Source organism: Conger conger, chromosome 7, assembly GCF_963514075.1.
Source record: "Conger conger chromosome 7, fConCon1.1, whole genome shotgun sequence".
Classification (NCBI taxonomy): domain Eukaryota; kingdom Metazoa; phylum Chordata; class Actinopteri; order Anguilliformes; family Congridae; genus Conger; species Conger conger.
Window position 1 is genome coordinate 21501731 of NC_083766.1, and position 19272 is coordinate 21521002.

General features: G+C 43.9%; 1 protein-coding gene across 2 annotated transcripts; it reads right to left on the reverse strand.

Moving 5' to 3' along the window:
• Positions 1-533: 533 nt before the first annotated feature.
• Positions 534-16918, reverse strand: LOC133133115 (UDP-glucose 6-dehydrogenase-like). Of its 2 annotated transcripts, none has more exons than XM_061249125.1 (12): positions 16759-16918; positions 13104-13272; positions 11563-11664; positions 10951-11151; positions 9380-9577; positions 7899-8046; positions 7098-7192; positions 6166-6296; positions 5689-5816; positions 3107-3198; positions 2362-2472; positions 534-1466 (listed from the first exon to the last, which is right to left on the reverse strand). In XM_061249125.1, the coding sequence occupies exons 2-12, from the start codon at positions 13263-13265 to the stop codon at positions 1362-1364; spliced, it is 1473 nt and encodes a 490-aa protein (XP_061105109.1). In that variant the 5' UTR covers positions 13266-13272; positions 16759-16918; the 3' UTR covers positions 534-1361. The 2 variants fall into 2 exon arrangements, with proteins under 2 accessions (XP_061105109.1, XP_061105110.1); XM_061249126.1 differs by lacking the exon at positions 16759-16918 and adding an exon at positions 16429-16466.
• Between the last annotated feature and the right edge of the window lie 2354 nt (positions 16919-19272).

Sequence of the window (19272 nt, forward strand, 5' to 3'; positions counted from 1 at the left end):
ATAACATATTTTAGATATAAGAAAAATGGTGGATTACATGTAATTAGCAAAAATTGTGATTGCTGTACACTAATTCATTATACTAAATACATTATTGCTTCATATTTGCTTCCATGTACTAATGTGTTTTTTTTTATTTATTCATCGTTTAAATGTATTTATCCACAGAGAACAACATTACAGGGTTGGAGGTCCTCAGCTTTAGGGGTGCTAATTTTAAGTTGGGTCATTTTAAATGTTTGTTATTGTGATGTACTACAACACTCTTTCTAAAATACACAGAGCTATAACATTGTACCCAAGAACCCTTAGTTGTGAGTGCAGTGCCCATCCATGGCCATTACTACAGGCAGTTTAATGACTCCAGGGTTTATGCGCCTCCACTTAAAGCACCCTTACGGTGTAGTTTTATTATGGAGTTCAATAGAGAAAGTCCACAAATTTCTTTTTTTTTTTTTATGTGCCCATAAAAAATAAAGTTTTATTGGCTTTAGGTACAACAGACATTTTCATAGTTCAATGAAAACCATTATTACAGTGCTGAAAGAGCTATATTGCATTATTTTAAATGTTTCACTGTATGCTATAAACCAACTTGTCAATATGGAACACCATACAATTCTTCAGTTAAAGCGCATTCTTTCACAGCAAAGACTAACCAAAGGAATCAACAGCAGCCCATAGTTTATTTGCCATGTTTACTGCATTAAATAATACTAAAAACTTAAATAAAAATAAACTATTTCATTCAGAAATTATTGCTTAGGCAGTAAACACTAACTGGACCCAGGCTTAAAATATTTCTGGAATCAAAGGAAAAATCATCTATAAAATGACACCAGTAAATGAAACAGACTGGCTTAACTTCTGATTTTGAATAAGGCTTTTCATTCACTGTAGGAAACAACAGCAAAACTCAAAGGTGGAAAAATACTCTGACAGACAAACAGACAGGCAGACAGACACTTTCAAAACTCCTCGGGTGCTTTCAGACACTAGGTCCAACTCCATTTCCAAGTCTGACATACAATATAGCATATAAAGAATGTAGTAATACTGAATATAAATAACTTGGGTGAAATATATCATTATTTTGGATTCAAAGACTCTTGTGCTCGACTGATCTTGCCTGGCACAATTGAACCAACCAAAAGGAGAGGAAGGTGGGGTCTGCCCCTTTTGAAATGATTGCATACGTTCCAATACACCAGACAAGCTCAGTAATGCATAGAAAACTTGAATCCAAAATAATGACATATTTGACCGAGGTCTGATATGAGATGTTTGTTTTTTGCAGATAAAAGTGTGGAACCACAGTGGCAGTGACCTAATGGAGCACACACAGAAACACAGTGAAGGCCTCATTGCTTGGTCCTCTTGGGTGCAGGTTGGTGGTCAGGAGTGGGCATCTCCTTGTTGACACTGAAGGATAATCTCTGTTTTACCCTTTTACCGATGGTCTCCACCTAGAGACGCAGACACACATAACATTGATTAAAACAAGGAGCAGTTTATGGGAAGTTTGAAACTTAATGTTCTGGAGGTTTAAAAAAAAAAAACATTTCAGTTCTTGTATCAGTTTATTTATTTATGACCTTCTAGCTTTACAGTGGTGGGTAGCAGGGCTCGCTGAACTAACCACAGAGTAGCATTTACTGTGAAGTTATGCCTCCAGAGGATGTACGTATGTGCAGAGGCAAGATATAGAAACATATTTTTTCGTGAACAAACACAGGAAAAGCTATCCGTTTACATGCATAGCAACTGGAAACTCTTATCTCGGCTAGTACCACCAGAGCCAGAAGTTTTAAGGCAAGGGGTTTATGGTAGAGATTTTGGAGTAGGTGAGAGGGACAATGTCTCCTGAACCTATGGCCTTTATGTTATTAATTTCACTCACACTTCATTCTTCACTTTGCTCATAGCTGTAAATAGTGCGAGGTTAGGTTCGCCTTGATCAGAAAAACATGAAAGAAGAAAATAGTGGTTGCATCAGAACAAATGGATCAGGATCAGATTGGTGGATGAGAAATGTTGATATTACTGGAGAAGCAGTTAACAAAAGTCCCACCCTGGTGTAAAATCCAGCTACCAGCTGTTTCAGCAGGGCAGTGTTATTTTTGAGAGTCCACTAGGAGGGCCCTAAACATGTCGACCATCAAACTTGAACAATCTGTATGATAATTTGCTTCCACACCTATGCCTGTCTCCATTCTTGTTGCGGGTTGTTCGCAGCTCGACCAGAGAGTGTGACCAGGGCCCTAAAACCATTAAACCAACACGTTCACCGCACCACACGCTGAGACTGGCGGCCACACGTGGCGGAGAGGGGCACTTCCTGTCCATGGACGCCGGTCTCACCTGGAAGCCGATGTGCTGCAGCTGCTCGTGCAAGCTGTCCAGAATCCTGCGGCCGTCGAAGATGAACGCAGGCTTCAACATGGCAGCATAGATCCTCTCATAGTCCAGTTCCTGTCACACAGGACACACCGAATATATCCGTGCTTCTACGAGCAATCATTCCCCCAGCATGCATGGACAGTTTGACGGCACGCGTCTACAGTTTTATAGCATATGTGCACGCTTTAATGGTATTCGTGCACAGTTTTATGGTATGGGTAATAGTATTCATACTTCGTTTTATAGCACTGATGAGCAGTCGTATAGCATCTGCAGCTTTATAGCACCCATATACAGTTCAGAACATCAATGCATACTTAATAGCGCAAGCATATGCTTTCACGGTATTGCACACACACACACACACACTCCAGCGATATTGAAGATGCAGCTGCAGCCTACAGATAGGGGAGATCAGGGTCTGTTGTGACACGGGGTCAATTGCTTCGCAATGTTTTCTGAGCACAAAATTTACACAAACTGGCCCAAAGAAATCCGAGGTGAAAGAGAATGTGTATGGGGGTGTGCAATGTGATTTTCAGCAGACTAGTTTCTTTCTCATCGGGCAAAACACAATTGGGTAGCAATGGAACCTGTGTCACAACAGACCTCGATTTCCCCTATTTTTCCATACTGAAGTATACGCCGTAGCCCTACTCCCTATGGGACCTTTGACCTTTGACAGATGGGTCTCTCCTCCACCCACCGTGAACATGTCCCACTCTGTGCAGATGACGATGGCGTGGGCGTCCTCGCAGGCATCGTAGGGGTCGGTGGAGATGGTGACGAGGCGGGACACTGGGGGCACAGAGAGGGGCACGGGGAGAAGAGTGGGGGGTAGAGGAGAGGGGAAAATAGAGGGGGATGGAGAGAAGGGGGAATAGATTATTACTGAGAGGGGAAGACAAATGAAGAGGTAAGGGGCAGCCTGTAGCGTAGTGGTTAGGGTAAATGACTAGGCCACGCAAGGTCGGTGGTTCTAATCCCAGTGTAGCCACAATAAGATCTGCACAGCCGTTGGGCCCTTGAGCAAGGCCCTTAACCCCGCATTGCTCCAGGGGAGGATTGTCTCCTGCTTAGTCTAATCAACTGTACGACACTCTGGATAAGAGCGTCTGCCAAATGCCAATAATGTAATGTAATGTAATGTAATGAAAGAGGGCAGGCAGCCTAGCATAGTCTTGACTAGGACCAGGAAGGTTGGTTGTGCAAGCCCAAGTGTAGCCATGATAAGATCAAAGACAGCTGTAGGCCCTTAACCACACATTGCTGTGGGGGGTGTCCCCTACTTAGTCTAATCAACTGTATGTCGCTTTGGATAAAAGTGTCAGCTAAATGACTGTAATGTAACAGAGATAGAGGGATTGAGAATGTACTGACAGGGAACAAAAGAAAGAAAGGCAAAGTTCTGACAAAGAGGGGGTTTCACATCACGCCAGAGATAACACCATGTTCACCCTTTAAACAATACCTTTTTATAAAATATACTGTATGTATGGGGTAAAATGGCAAAAGTACATCTATAGGTAGCAAGGGAAAAGATCTGATGCTTTCAGATGACACACATATCTATGGCGATGGAAAAAAGGATATTTTTATCCCATGTGTCTGAAACAGATGGAAATGTCTGCTTTAGAAAGCTAATTACCTGACACCGGATGCTCCCGGGTGTGTAAATACAGGTGCGTTAGTAGGTTTTGTACAATGCTTTAAAAAATGTGGTTTTTAATTTTTAAGCTCATTTTTGTCAGATATAGACTCTAGGGGAAGTTCCAACCTGTTTTTTTGGCCATTTTCTTTGTGAAATGCAAAAAGGCGGTGTGGGTGTATGGTAGGCACTTTGATGTCAGTGATGTCTCTCTGTAAATATTCATAAGTTGCTGAGAATGTGGGGGTGTGTGCGGTTCAAAGCAGGGTCTCAGTGAGTCAACCTGAGCCAGAATACCTGAGATCTGGGTGGGTTTGGATACAGCATTTTAACTGATCAGAACTGGTCTGGTTCGGTTACTGCCAAAATGTTTTGGGTCTTGTGACCCAACATGCTCTGTGTTTTTTGGGATAAGTTAATGTGAGCCATATCAAATCTGTTCCCCAGCTGAATATTACAAATCTATACTGGTTCTCAACCTGAAACAGAACTGATCAATATTCCTTTCATTTTAAAAATGGAGCACAAATTCCTTTCTGTTTTTAAATTATTTTCTGTGTGAAGAATGTATAATCCTGAATTAATGTGACCTCTGCTATCTTTGCAGTAAATTAACAATGTCTATATGTGCTTTGGTTGTGTTCATCAGGGTGACAGGAGCAGGGTGACATTTCACATTGCTGATGGAAAAATGGCAAATGTATATGTATGTACGCTATATTTAAGTCACTTGACAATGTAATGAAGTGGAAAACTACACCTACCACCTTCCTTCAACTAAGACATATTAGCAGATTTCAGGACATATTTCTCAAAATAGTATATATTTTTTCAAGTTACAGTATGATTGATTCTGTTAGAAAATATTGTGTTTTTCTAACTGATTGAAATACATTATACATAGTAACTATGTATTACATGCCAGAATATATTGTGAAAGAAACCTTATTTTAATATGAACTTAAAAATAAGAAAAGATTAATGAATGAATATTAGTTTGTTTTAAGTTACTTTTTACTTGAAATGAGTAAATCTTATTTCCAGAAAAAATAGATAAATAAAAATGAGATTTAAAGTCTAATTGTAAGACTAAAACACCCGTTAAGAGTTATTTTTAGACAGAAGAGAAAACCTGCAGTATTTTGGCATCCTCAGACAGGGGAGGACTGCATTGTCTGCAGGTATTTGTGGTTTCTTTTGAATCAGCAGCCAAGTAAAGCTTTGAGAACAAGAAGCTTTTAGCCAATCAATGACTTAAAGCAGGGGTGCACAGCAAGGGCGGATCTGCTACAGGATTTTGTGCCAAATTCTGCTCTTAATGTTATCATTAGCTAAATAATCAGACATTTGTATATGCACCATCTGCAGCTGCAGACTGCAAGTGTGGCCTACAGATTGTACTGTGCTCCAATGCAGGTGTGAACAAACATCATTTATAGAGCTGTCAGAAAAATAAATTAAGGTCATTTGTTGGACTGAAAACCAGCTCGCAGGCCGGACCTCCAGGACTGGAGTTGTGCACCCCTAACTTAAAGTAATCAGTCATGCTAAAAAGCGAAAACCAGCAGAGACCTCAGCTCTCCAGAGTTTGAGTTTGACACTCCTGTTAGAGGAGGAGGAGGCGAGGAGGTCGGGGGTACCTCTGGAGGGGTCCTCCACGTGGGACAGGTCCTGGATGATCTGCTCCTTCTTCACTTTCGGGTCGTAGATGTGCAGACGGGCACCCTCATCCATCAGGTACTGGCTGATGGCTATGGTGGAGGACTCTCTGCCATGGAAACCAGAGGGTTTTGGTCACAGGAATAATACAGTAAATTAGTGACTACAACATCCGTGGGATGTGAGTGGGGAGGGAAGGTGATGAAATGAGTGTTTTTGTCTCATAATTAAGATCTTAGTTTTCCTCTCAAGTAAACAATATTTGCTTGTTTTAAGTTACTGTTTGCTTGACAAGTGAAGTTGTCTTACCCCATTGGCAAATCTTGAAATGACTTACATTTTTTGGTTTAATATAGCACACAGGTAAAATTAGTAGATTTTAAGTTTCAATATAAGAGTAAAATACTTGTTGAGATTGGCTTATTCTATGGTTTTTGCAGTGTGGGGAGCCCCCTGACCTGGTGTCGCCAGTGTCCTTCTTGAAGGCGAACCCCAGCAGGGCGATCTTCTTGTCCGTCACTGTGTTGAAAAGGCAGCCGATGATTCGCGAGGAGAAGCGCTTCCGCTGGTAATCGTTGATCTCAATCACCTAGACAGACAGACAGACAGTTGGATGGATGGACCGCTCAAATCATAACCTGACCTTTAGACAAGTGATGAGGGGTGAATAATCGAGGGGCAGCCTGTAGCGTAGTGGTTAAGGTAAATGACTGGGACACTAAGGTCAGTGGTTCTAATCCCGGTGTAGCCACAATAAGATCCGCACAGCCGTTGGGCCCTTGAGCAAGGCCCTTAACCCTGCATTGCGCCGGGGGAGGATTGTCTCCTGCTTAGTCTAAATAAACTGTACGTCGCTCTGGAAGATCAGGTTTTTCTCAAAATTCTCAGTCAGGTTCCTAGAACTCCGCTGCTTTCAGTTACCAGTAGTGATTGTGACATCAGCATTCGAATGCACAACTAAGAACGTGCTGTTCACATATCTTACACCTTAAAGGGTTAATGAAACAGGACTCTGGGCCTGTATCCACTACACGTCTTTTTTCAGTTATTTTCCACAGGGAGTGAGCGCATGCGGCTGGCGTCTGTTTTCAGAGCGCTCCGCTTCAGGTGCTTCAAGTTTAAAATATTTCCAACTTTTCAGAAAGGCGCGGCTCTCGTCAATGTCACTTTTCATAATCCGACCAATTACAAGGGCGGGACTTAAATACCGCCTAATGACCCTGAACGTTACTCTAACGACGGTTTCGTAACATTGCTTCATATCAAGAGGCGTAGTGGACACAGACCCTATGAGTGTGGCTGGTCGTTCCAAACCGGGTGAAAACAAACAACATTGGGGACGTACACCGGTTGAATAAAAGACAGGTGGTTTCTTTCAGGAGGCACGCACCTGTTGCCAGTACCGGGCTACCTCGGGCAGGTTCAGAGCTTCACACAGGTAGACCAGGTTGAGGACGTCTTTCTGGAAGCAGCTGCCCCCAAACCCTGAGGACAGACAGACGGACGGACGCAGAGGTCAGTGCTGCTGCTCAACCGCAAACAATTACCATGGAATTACCACAAAATACTCTGCAGCAGACTCCGAGGGGGAAGGAAAGCTGAGTAAGTAAAGAAAGAAAGAAAAGTGGACAAATGACAAATTGGATTTCATGGGCTGTTAAAAGCGTGTCACGCAGTGACCTTTCTCCACAGAGCTCCAGAGACTATGTCCCCTACGGCGGACATCTTGTGGAGAATAATGGAGAAGGGTAGCCTGAAAGTTTGACTCACACAGCCTGGTAAATTCCTGCAAATCTTTTTTTTCATGTTTTCTCCCAATTTAGTAGCCAGTTGTAACCCTATCTATTCCAATTGCCTGTGTGTTATCTAGGGATACACCGCCCACACCCCATCCCTCAGTGACCCGGACACCCGTGACCGTGATTCCGAGACGCCCGGGATGCTATTGTATGTGGCGATCTCACTAACACCGTTTGCTGAGTCCTCCCCCAGCCCTCAGAGCGGCAAGCCAATTATCCAGGCCAAACTCAGCTTTGGCAGGACCGGGAATCGGTGTGTAACTGTGAGGAACTGATGTCCGTTACTTTAGCCGTGTGCCACCGGGGTTCGACAATTCCTGCAAATCTTTGAACTACATCTATCACTCCAGTCCCCCGCCCCCTGCCCCGCCCCGCCCTTCCCCCCCACCTACCCACGCTGGCCTTCAGGAAGCGGCTCCCGATTCGCTGGTCAGTGCCGATGGCGTGGGCCACCTCCTCCACGTCCGCCCCCGTGACCTCGCACAGGGCGCTGATGGAGTTGATGCTGCTGATTCGCTGGGCGAGGAAGGCGTTGGCCGCCTGTGGGGGGGGGGGGTCAGAGATGAGACATTGCGGTAGACAGGGTACACTGCAAAAAGGCATTTTAGCCTTGTGATAAGACAAAATTTGTGAGACGGTTTGACTCACTTCAATATCTGGAAAGAAGTTCAAACAAATTTAATTTTGTACTTGAGATAAAAAAATAATTGAAAGTCTCATTACAAGACTAAAGCACTTATCACAACCGACTGTGTATTTCAGTGCACAACAGAAATCCTTGTGAGATTGCGGTGGAGAAAGAGGTCAGGTTGAGGACGGGCGTGTGTGCTGCTTCTACATTCAGCACAATGCAGAAAACACAGAAGAGAAGAGCACAGCACAGGCTGCCAAAGAGGAGCCCTTTCAAACAAAATGGTGGCTGTGGTTGCAGCATAGTTACAGCTAGGGACAAGGCACATCAAAGCACCGTGGTACTGTAGACTAAGCTACACAGCTGTAGTGCCAGTAACAAGCGGAAAACATAATCAGGCCATTACAGAGCGGGAAGCGTGTGTAGATATACATCAGGGTGCTCTGCCTGCACTGACTCTGTACTGTGGACATCAGAACTGGGTAAAACACGTATGTGTTTTATATTCAAATACTTTTCTGTGCTTGATTGATCTTGCCTGGTGAAATTGAGCCGACTAGGAGGACCAGAAGGTGGGGGGTTTGCACTTTCTGAGAGTATTTCATAGGTTCCAATACGCCAGACTCAAGGTCAGTATAGTGTAGAAAAATATTTTTATCCAAAACAATTACGTATTTGACCCATGTCTAGTGGACATGCAGGCAGGAGCCATCTGTAAGGTAGAGCATGACCGGCTTTGGCCAGAGAGGGACGCTGTCAGTCTGCTTGGGCCAGCTGCGTGTGATGCGTTCGGCTGCACTATGCTGACTGCGCAGCCCAGATGGAGGCCAGTGGGAAGAGACCTGGCAACCGGCACCATGCACTTCAGAGGAGAGAGCGTGCTTAGTCTGCGTCTTCCAAACTAATGTCTTAAATAAATTAATGTTTATATTTATACTGTCTTAACCTCCCATGACTCGGCAATTCATTTCTGACCCCTGTAGGGGACATGAGTTTCTGGTCTACACCTCAAGAACTATATATTCTACTATGCTAGGGACATTCAATAAAATTGAAAATATTTTTGTCATCCAAGACACAAGGATAATGTCAAAAAAAAATGTTTTATCTTATCAACATATATTTTTTTCATCTGGTGGGTCTTCTGGATAGACTGCTGCATTGAAATAGGACTGGCTACTCTAAACTGTGAAAATATGAAATGTTGAAAGATGAAAATCGGGTACGGAAACCAGGGCGCACCAGTTTGGACAGCTCAGACGACCAGGTGTTGGTGGTGATGATCTTGCTCTTGGGGACCCAGTGCTCGTAGATGCTGTGCAGTGCCTCGATCGCCCTTTGACCCTCAGGGGTCTCGTCTCCTCCAATCAGCACGCGGTCGGGGTTCTTCAGGTCAGCGATGGCCGTTCCCTCCGCTAGGAACTCTGGGTTGGAGAGGACCTGGTTGTGGGCCAGATGACAAGAGTGAAAAAGTTCTGATCATAGCCCTTGCAAACATCAAGGCAAACAGCATTTTAGTCTTGAGATTATGTAATGAGATTTAAAATTGTATATTTTTCTCTCAAGTAGAGAAAAGTAACTTTTTGCTTCGAAAGTGAAATTAAAGGTACAATAGGTAATTTTGGACTCCTAACGGTCAAGAGAGGAATAGCAGCAACAAACACCTTCAGACCACAACACTTTTTATCCCTCCCCCTTCTCTGTATATGACTATAAACACTTTTTCAATGATAGGAAGGGATTTACAATGGCCTTATAACAATGTTTTAACTCAGAAAATCATACCTATTGTACCTTTAACTTACTCCATTGGCAAATATTTACAACACTTGAGTCAAACTTGAGTTAACTATTTAGTAATATAAGACTAAAATGCTTGTTGTTTATTGTTTATTGTTTATTAAAAGGATCCCCATTAGCTTGTGCTATGGCACTAGCTATTCTTCCTGGGGTCCACTATTCTTCCTGGGGTTGTTGAGATATTGATGATAGATGATATTGATATTGATGATGATGACATTGATATTGATGATTGATTATGATGAGGATAATGATAATATTGATATTGGTGATTGATAATTGATGATATTGATATTAATGATATGATGTCCAATTATTGATGATGATGATCTTGATAGTGATGTTGATAATTATGATATATATGACTTATTGTTTGGCTTTTGCGGTGCACTTTGGGGCTCCTTCTCCCAGCCCTGCTCCCAGCCCTGCTCCCAGCCCTGGTCATGGCCCTGGTCGTGGCCCTGCTCCCAGCCCTGGTCGTGGCCCTGCTCCCAGCCCTGCTCCCAGCCCTGCTCGTGGCCCTGGTCGTGGCTCTGCTCCCAGCCCTGCTCCCAGCCCTGCTCCCAGCCCTGCTCCCAGCCCTGCTCCCAGCCCTGGTCGTGGCCCTGGTCGTGGCCCTGCTCCCAGCCCTGCTCCCAGCCCTGGTCGTGGCCCTGGTCGTGGCCCTGGTCGTGGCCCTGCTCCCAGCCCTGCTCCCAGCCCTGCTCATGGCCCTGCTCCCAGCCCTGCTCGTGGCTCTGCTCGTGGCCCTGCTCCCAGCCCTGCTCCCAGCCCTGCTCCCAGCCCTGCTCATGGCCCTGCTCCCAGCCCTGCTCGTGGCCCTGCTCCCAGCCCTGGTCGTGGCCCTGCTCCCAGCCCTGCTCGTGGCTCTGCTCGTGGCCCTGCTCCCAGCCCTGGTCGTGGCCCTGCTCCCAGCCCTGCTCGTGGCCCTGCTCCCAGCCCTGCTCCCAGCCCTGCTCGTGGCCCTCCTCGTGGCCCTGCTTGCGGCCCTGCTCGTGGCTCTGCTCTCTCACCTGGAAGTTGAGGCTGCGTTTGGTGTTGGCGGTAAGGATGCGGCGGATGCTCTCGGCCGCGCGGACGGGCACCGTGCTCTTCTCCACCACGATCTTACAGCCGCTGGAGACGTCCGCGATTCGCCGAGCGCACGACTCGATGTACTTCAGATCCGCCGCCCGCCCTTTCCCGATGCCGAACGTCTTAGTCGGGGTGTTCACCTGAAAAGGAGGGAAAACAGTGATTTACATAGGAAATTCCTGTACCAGCCAGATCTAGTGCAGCCCTGTCATACAATAAGGATGAAATGCCAAAAGGAAGCTGGCTTTTTCCAATACATGACGTTACAGACATTTGGCAAACACTCTTATCCAGAGCAATGTACAACAAAGTGCATGCATACCCATAACCAGGGACAAGTGCGCTGAAAGACCCTAGAGGCAAGTACAGTAGCACTAGAAGTGACCACATAGATACCAACTTGAGCCCTGTACATTAATCTAATGAGAACAAGTCAACCAAGAAGCAACAATAAAACAGTCTTGGCAAGTACAATGCGAGGAATAGTGTCTCCGTGTCATGAGGTTTGGGATGGAGGGAGGTCAGGTACTGAAGGGAAGGGTTGGTTTTACCGATATAAAGATCAGATCTGCCTCCTGGATCGCCGTGTCGATGTCCGTGGAGAAAAAGAGATTCACCCCTCTACATGACTCCACCACGTCCTGTAGTCCAGGCTGGCAGGGCATAGGACATACAACGTCACATTATCCTTTCCTCAGCAATATTACAATAAACATTTACAGTTTAGCTTTGAACATGAGTTTATGAACTAACTGATGAGCTGCCATACCTTGAAGGTACAATAGGTAAGACTTTTGTGTTAAAACATTGGTTAATTGGTTCTAATTGCCACAGCCAATGGCGTTTCAACGTCAGCTCGTTCATAGAGAAGGGGGAGGGATAAACAGTGTTATGGTTATAGAGTGTTTGTTAGAAGTTAGAAGTCCGAAATTACCTATTGTACCTTTAGTTTAAAATGTATAGAATGAGTGAGAACAGCACCCATCTAACTGATGCATTAGTAGTGAATCTGGGACAGTTATGAATTTATGAAATGAATATGAGGTATAAAGGGAACAGTGTAAATTGTAGATGTTGGTGTAGTTGGTTAGCTCGGCAGGTATTCTGGAGTGAATGCACTAGCTAACGCTCATAAAGACGTTGAATGCATCGGATTACAAAATCAGTTCCCCCAGACAGCCCCGGAATGTTTAGCTTTGAACAGGTGTGCTTGTTTTGTCTTCACAGTCAAAGCCAGAAAGGTTACATCAGCCCATCACTCAATACTGTTGCGGGTGTCAGGAGATAATATTTTGTCGTTTGTACTTAGGAAAAACACAAGCCACATCAATCAATCTATTTCAGATCTTGAGCATACACTCAAAGTGTTACAAATCTGAGCAGGTAATGCAAATCAATACACACATACCCGATCTCACCTTGAGATGGAATCGATCAATATACCTGCATTTTCTAAACTCTCTGCACATTCCTTAATGCATTTTCTTCATATATTTCTTCCAGATAAATGTGAAAATCGGATAAACAAAAGCCACATCAATCCATCTGTTTCAGGCCTTAAGTTTACACTCAGAAGGTTACAAATCTAAGCAGGAATTGCAAATCAATATGCACACAAGCCACCTTGTGATTACTGTAAAATAAATCTGTTCCTACAGCCTGCCTGGGCTGCATTTAAACCATGACTGCCCAACGTTGTTACTGGAGATCTATTGTCATAAAGAATTTCACTTCAGCCCTAATGTGGCAGGGCTGATTCTACTATTTAGCAGCTCAGTGAGATCTACAGCTGTTGAATGAGGTGTGCTTTCAAAGGGTTGGAGTGAAAACCTATGTGACCTCCAGATTTGGGCAGTCTTGCTTTACCAATACTTGTTTCACATGGGTCACCAGCACGTAGCGCCCTCCCCTGCCCACCCAGGCCCTCCCCTGCCCACACAGTAAAATGTTCAGTGTCAAATCAACTCCTCCAGAGTACTTTTAACTCTAATAGAGTTCATGTAGTCCCTTTTGGACTCGTATAAACTCTGTTTGTGTTGAATTAACACTGGGCATTTTATTGTGCACCCTGGCCCACCCACAGGACACACACCTCGAAGATGGGCAGGTTGTCGGAGTTCCAGGCCCGGATGCGCTCCTCGTTCAGATCCACCACCGTGACCGTCACCTCCGGGCACATCTGGGCGATAACGCTGCAAGTAGGGCCGCCCACGTACCCCGCACCGATGCAGCAGATCCTCTTCACCATCACCATCCTCGCGCTGGAGGGTCGTAATAACACATCAGCGACAGGCAGCGGGTGACAGTAATGAAGGGGTGAGGACGGAGGAACAGAAGAAGAATGACAAGAGAAAAGAAAAACTCAGAGAACATGCTAATGCTAACGTTTCCTTTTTCAAGTTTTTAACATCGAGATCACTTGAGAGACACTCTTATCCAGAGTACCTTGCTGAAGTGGTGGACGTCGGTGTCAGAGAATATCTCAGGAATACACATCAATGTCAACTCCAAGAAGGCACAGAAATTTTTTTCTTTTTTTAAATTATTTTTATTATTTTCTTTTTTTTGTGTTTTTGATCTTTTCGTATCATTCTGGAGCTTAAATGTTGTGTCTCATCCTGAGCTGTTTGTAAAATGATTTCCCATGTGACATGGCGTATGTTTTTGCATAATTATCGGATGACTTTGCTAAATGTTAACACAGAGAGCTGACCACAGCTAGAGGGGGAGGGGTTAGTCACTGCACTATGCGTGCTTCAGATACTAAAACCAGGAAATGAACGCTGATGCCTGTGTGCCTTTAATAATCGATAGTTGTAAAGCAAAAAAAATGTAATGTACAGAAAATGTATATACCACATATAATACAGTTATCCTTATACAGTACAACCATTTGAATGTACAGAAAACAATTACACCACTGATAATAAAGCTATCTTCACACAGCTATACTTCTACCCACTATAGCTCATTCAGCAGGTCATATATTCAGTAATATAGCTGGTTTACCACCATGGGGCCAGAACAGACAGGAGCTGACCTGGCACACAGTGAGGGTCTGAGGGGGAGTGAGGATTATGCCTGGAGGAATGGTGTGGCTGATGACCAGGGTCTAATGATCTAACGGCCTGATGGTCTTTTGAAGACTGCAGTGCTCCAGATGGGTAATGACCAGCACCTGGACTAAGAGCTGGGTTGAGAACGGGGTGAGAGATGTTGTAGAAGAAGCATCTGAAAGCCTAACAAACCAGCGTGAGGTTGATATACGCAGAGAGAGACAGTTTATGGTCCAGAACCACTCCAGAGATCCATGGATGAGCCACACACTGTGGTGACTACGACTACAACTACTGGGGCTTGGTTTCTGGACAGGGAACCAACTGTGAATATGACATAGTCGGCTCAGGGCTAGTTGAGGAGTATTGGAATGGAGAATAACCTGCTTTCACAGATCCTAGCTGGCGATCCTATGATGGATCTCTATGTTTATCGGTCGGCCTTGAAGCCAGACTGGTGTGGAGCCAGGAGGTCAGTTTTTGAGAATTCAGAAAGAGAGACCTCACTCTAAAGTGTCAAAACTCTACTCCAAAAGATGAAATCCAACATATGGAAGTGTTGGCTTTTTCACCTACAGACGACATCTTTAGGATTCCGCCCAAGGCTACATGTCAAATGCAGATGGGACCCAATGCCATCTGTGATGTGCGCTCTCGCTCTCATATGGAATTCACACATTCCCTGAAGATATAATTAAAGTATGTGCCAAGTCGGGGCTTCTCTGAAAAGACTTCATCCTTTTCTTTTCTTTTTATCTCAGACTACATCCTTTTACCCCAGGGACTAATCTTGACTCTACAGTTTTCTACTTTACAGTGCAAGCCCCCTCTGCTTCAGACAGCATCTATGTACACTCAGTTTATATGTAGGTGGTTTATACCACACTTTATACCTATCTGAATCAAGCATGGCTTGAGAGGCTCCTGTGTGTAGCTGTCACAGGCAACCAAGAGTTTGCCAAGCCTCCACATAAACACCCCCTCACACACAGCTCCCTCTCTCTATCTCTCCACTCACACACGAAGCTTTCACAGTTCCCCTCACGCCCAAAACTATTTCCAACATAAGTGTCTCATTTTTCTAACCTTCACTCCCGTATTAATATTAAATGGGCCCCTCAGTAAGGCAGCTTTCCAGACAGAGGCAGGCCTGTTCTACTGATGGCCCGAGAGCAGCAAGGCCCGCACACCTGATGGGAACCGTTTCTATGCCAGGCTATCTGTACTGACCCATATAAACGCTAAAGCAAATAGCCTGAAGCTTGGGGTCCCCAACCACAATTCAAAATGGCTGTATTAGATTGGGTTGGGGGAAAGGGAGTCATAATATTAATAGATTGTTACATAGATTGATATTAGATTAAGATACCCGTTTTGAATGATATCACTTGATTGAATGGGAGGTATACTGGATCTGGAGTGTTCTTGTATTTGTATCGTTGATCGACCATGTGACTACTTGATAAGGTTTAGTTAGCTAGGTGTTGCTGAACCTGCTCTGTCATCTTAAAACCAGTAAAGTTCAGTGCCAGAGAACCCTTGACAAATAAAGTTGAATCTGTTATCAACTAGTTTTAATAAGTTTTAGAGTCCCTTCAAGCACTGCAACACACCATGGCCTGGGCTGGGGACCTCCTGCTGGGCTACAGAAGATGACTTGCTAATTCCTACACATACAACAGAGTTTTAGAGCAAGAAAAAAAGTGTTTCTAAAAGTAATGTTTATAATAACCTTTTTCTAATTTCTACAGGTGGAAAAATCCAATATATTTATGTGAAAGTATTAAGTATATTGTTTTCTGTGCATTATTTAAACAATCCACCAACTCCAACTCCATCCAGCATTACAAGTAAAAGTAAAAATAAAATCTTGAAAACATCAGTTGAGAAATACAGTAGAGAATGTAACTGTAGGTGGCACACATTTTGCTCCTACTTCAATTATGTTTAACTACAAGTGATGAAATCTATCTTGTCAAAATAAATGATTTAATACAAGTGAAGTACCTGCATAGAACAATAATAATGACTGAATACTAAATATGTCATAATCAATATTATAGTATTGTTTTCATGTATCATTTACATTTGATTAAAGCATACATCTTTTTACACACTTTTAACACCTGGAGGGGAAAAAAGAACAGTTGTTGTAGTAGGACTTGCTGCAGTTTGATGTTCTAACATACAAAATATAGATTCACGGATACAGAAAAAGTAGATCATGCAACATCGGTATGTTTGAAACAACTTTTACTTTTAAAAACATAATGAAAACGTATTCAGGAAAGAAAGAAGCGAACAATAACCTCATTACGCAGGTTTGCAGGGCACTGTTGGAAGGATAAAACAAATCTTTACCTGGCCAGATAAGATTTATTTCTTCACACGATCTTGACCGGATACTAAACAAAGGAAATATAATCTTTGCCAGCTATAGTAGCCTATTGCACATACAGGTCAGACGATGCCACCAATAGCCTGTGAAGTCATTCAACAGGCGATAGCCTGCCTAGAATAATGCAATTTATGACCAATGGAGACTGGAAAACAAGCAAACTTTTTCTGACGTTAAAACGTAGCAAAAGAAAATAACATACTTTGAAGCATGGATAATGCTTAATATGCACAACGCACCTAGGCAACTGTGAAGGCACAAGGATAGCAAAGTACAATATTTTGATAGCTTACCTTTAAGAATGATAGCCGCCGGGACAATGTCGCAAGGAATGTTCCGAAGTATTTTTTTCCTTTTTATAAGATCACCAAAACCTTTCTGCAGCCCTGGAGGCTGACAGTCTGGTTTTGGGGTATACGTGGGGGGCGGACACATTCCTTTGTGACAATTTCCTTGCGGCCCGCCCCTTTCCCTGCAAGTCGAAGGTGCGAATTAGGTTACTGTTAATAATGGGGTTTTAATTTATGACAAGGCATTGTTCTATCTTCATAAAGATTTTTGATAGAAATTGTAGAGGGATTTTGAATTACACCGCTGCTGTCTCAACATTTAATTACAGTGTATCTCAATTACATTCTACAGGCACAGTAAAATGTCCAGTGTTTATTAAACTGCAACAGAGTACAGGAGTCCAGTAGGAACCGTGTTTACTCTGTAAAAGTTGATTGACACTAAACATTTAATTGCGTGTCACATTGCATAAAGTTAGAAACGTATTTGTCTTAATGCTACATGATTGAACCTCACAGGACTTGTGGTTCAGTGGACTTGTCCCTACTATAATAGACTACAATTTCCAATTGCCTCTTCAATGTCCATAATTTGCAGTGGTTACAGGATAAATGTATGTGATTCTGTATTTGTGCCCCTGGGACATAATCATCTGCTGGCAACTAGATAAATATGACGGTTTATATCCTACCGCTGTCCTTTTAATCCAGCACTACTCAACTGTCTACGGGTATACGGATTTCCCTAATTATTACGTGCTTGGTTCAGATAAGCCATTTCAATTCGTGAAATCAGCTAGTCTAGCACACGGCTGACACTGCGACCCGCCTGGACCTGGAGTTGAGTTTTTGAGCACTGCTTTAATCTGTAATTTGACTTTCTGTATATATTATGTATATATGCATGTCATTCATCTTCACGAGTTTGGTCTACAATTATCACCACCCTATATTGCAGGGATTCCCAAATTCAGTATGTGATTTAAAAAATGAATATAGTATTTGGTTTGCATCAGTCATTGGCTGTGATATTAGTTTTGTATGTGCTAAAAGGTCTCGTACATTCTAAGGGTTTTAGTAAATCAGGCCATATGTTACATAATTTAAGGTGGACCTGGGGATTCGCCAGGACCACGGTTGCAGACCCCTGATCTATCGTCAGAGAACATTGCAAATCCAAACTAAAAGACCGGGCACTGTTTCCATGTCATGGGTATACTTACCCTTGCACCCTGAACTAGATAATTGGTGGTGGCCTTTTCATTAGTTATTTAGAAGACAGTTTTATCAAAAGGGACTAGGTGGGGCGCATCCCCCCTGGCACAATGCGGGGTTGGGGGCCTTTGCTCAAGGGGCCCAGCAGCTGCACTGATCTTATACACTACACTGGGGCTTGAACCACCAACCTTCCAGGTGCCAGCCAAGCACCTTAGCCACTAGCCTATACTCTGCCCAGCAGCTATAGGCTATACGCAAGCCTTGGCTGGGCCTGGTGAACACTGTGCCACCCCTGAAGTCAGGCCCCCAGCCTCAGCCACAGATCCCAGTAATGGTGTCGACATGGCAGACAGATGTACTGCCTGTGTGTACCAGCCACAGCTGGGGGCCTGTGTGGAATCCCCCCAGAGGAAGCGCTGGGCCACCCCTGAGGCTCCAAGTCTCTGAATATGTAAATAATGTGAGCACTCCTGTGTGACTGAGAAAACAAGCCCAGTTCACTTCTGTCTCCCTGTCACGCTCATGAAGAGCATTGTGTGATAGAGAGGGGATGTTTCTTTAGTCAAATAACAGAAACATTTGCACATGAAGTATAATAAATAATACAAACTGTCAGAACTGATTTCATATGGTGAATTTGTTTTTGGGTTGGGTTTGAAATAAAGCAATGAATAGTGAGGATAATAATCTTTTAATACATAGTAGGGGACTCCATTTTAGGGGACCAAAAGTACAGTAATTGGAAAGTTGGCTGGGAAGCTGGTGCTCCGCTGGTACCTTTCACAAGACATGTTCGGAACTCTACTTTCCTCTAGGGCCCTGAACGTACTTGTCCCTGGATTTGATTTGCACTTCATTGTACGTTGCTCTGGATAAGAGCGTAATGTAATGTCATGTAAAAGGACCTCACCCGAAACGCTAACCTTGTTAGCACGACCCCAAGGGTATAGGTCAGTAAACCTCACGAGTGACTGCAACACCCCCCACCCATTCCCTCCCCTACCTACACAAAGTCTTTCTTTAGAAGCAACAGATTCAGTCGTCCTTCATATGTGGTCATAAAAAAAACCCAAAAAACAAAAACTCTTTTTAAAAACTTGAAACGGAGATATTGCAGCTGTCCTCGTAATCAGTAGCCATTGTCACACCTGGAGTGAGCAATCAGAAATGGGGAAAGGGGGAGGAAAGTAAGATTTACGGTGCTCTCGCTCCCAGTTTTCAACCCCTTAAGTGGAACATAGAGAGCCAGAATTATCTTTCTTTGTAGTGCCAGTAGGCCATTCTCTCTGTTCCACCCCC

Bases quoted from the DNA above. Each gene is read 5' to 3' on its own strand.
- LOC133133115 (XM_061249125.1), bottom strand. From the start codon at position 13,265: ATGGTGATGGTGAAGAGGATCTGCTGCATCGGTGCGGGGTACGTGGGC. The intron at 6,297-7,097 runs GTGCGTGCCTCC...CTGTCTGTCTAG, and splicing joins TAGCCCGGTACTGGCAACAG to GTGATTGAGATCAACGATTA. The intron at 5,817-6,165 runs GTCAGGGGGCTC...TTTCCATGGCAG, and splicing joins AAGGACACTGGCGACACCAG to AGAGTCCTCCACCATAGCCA.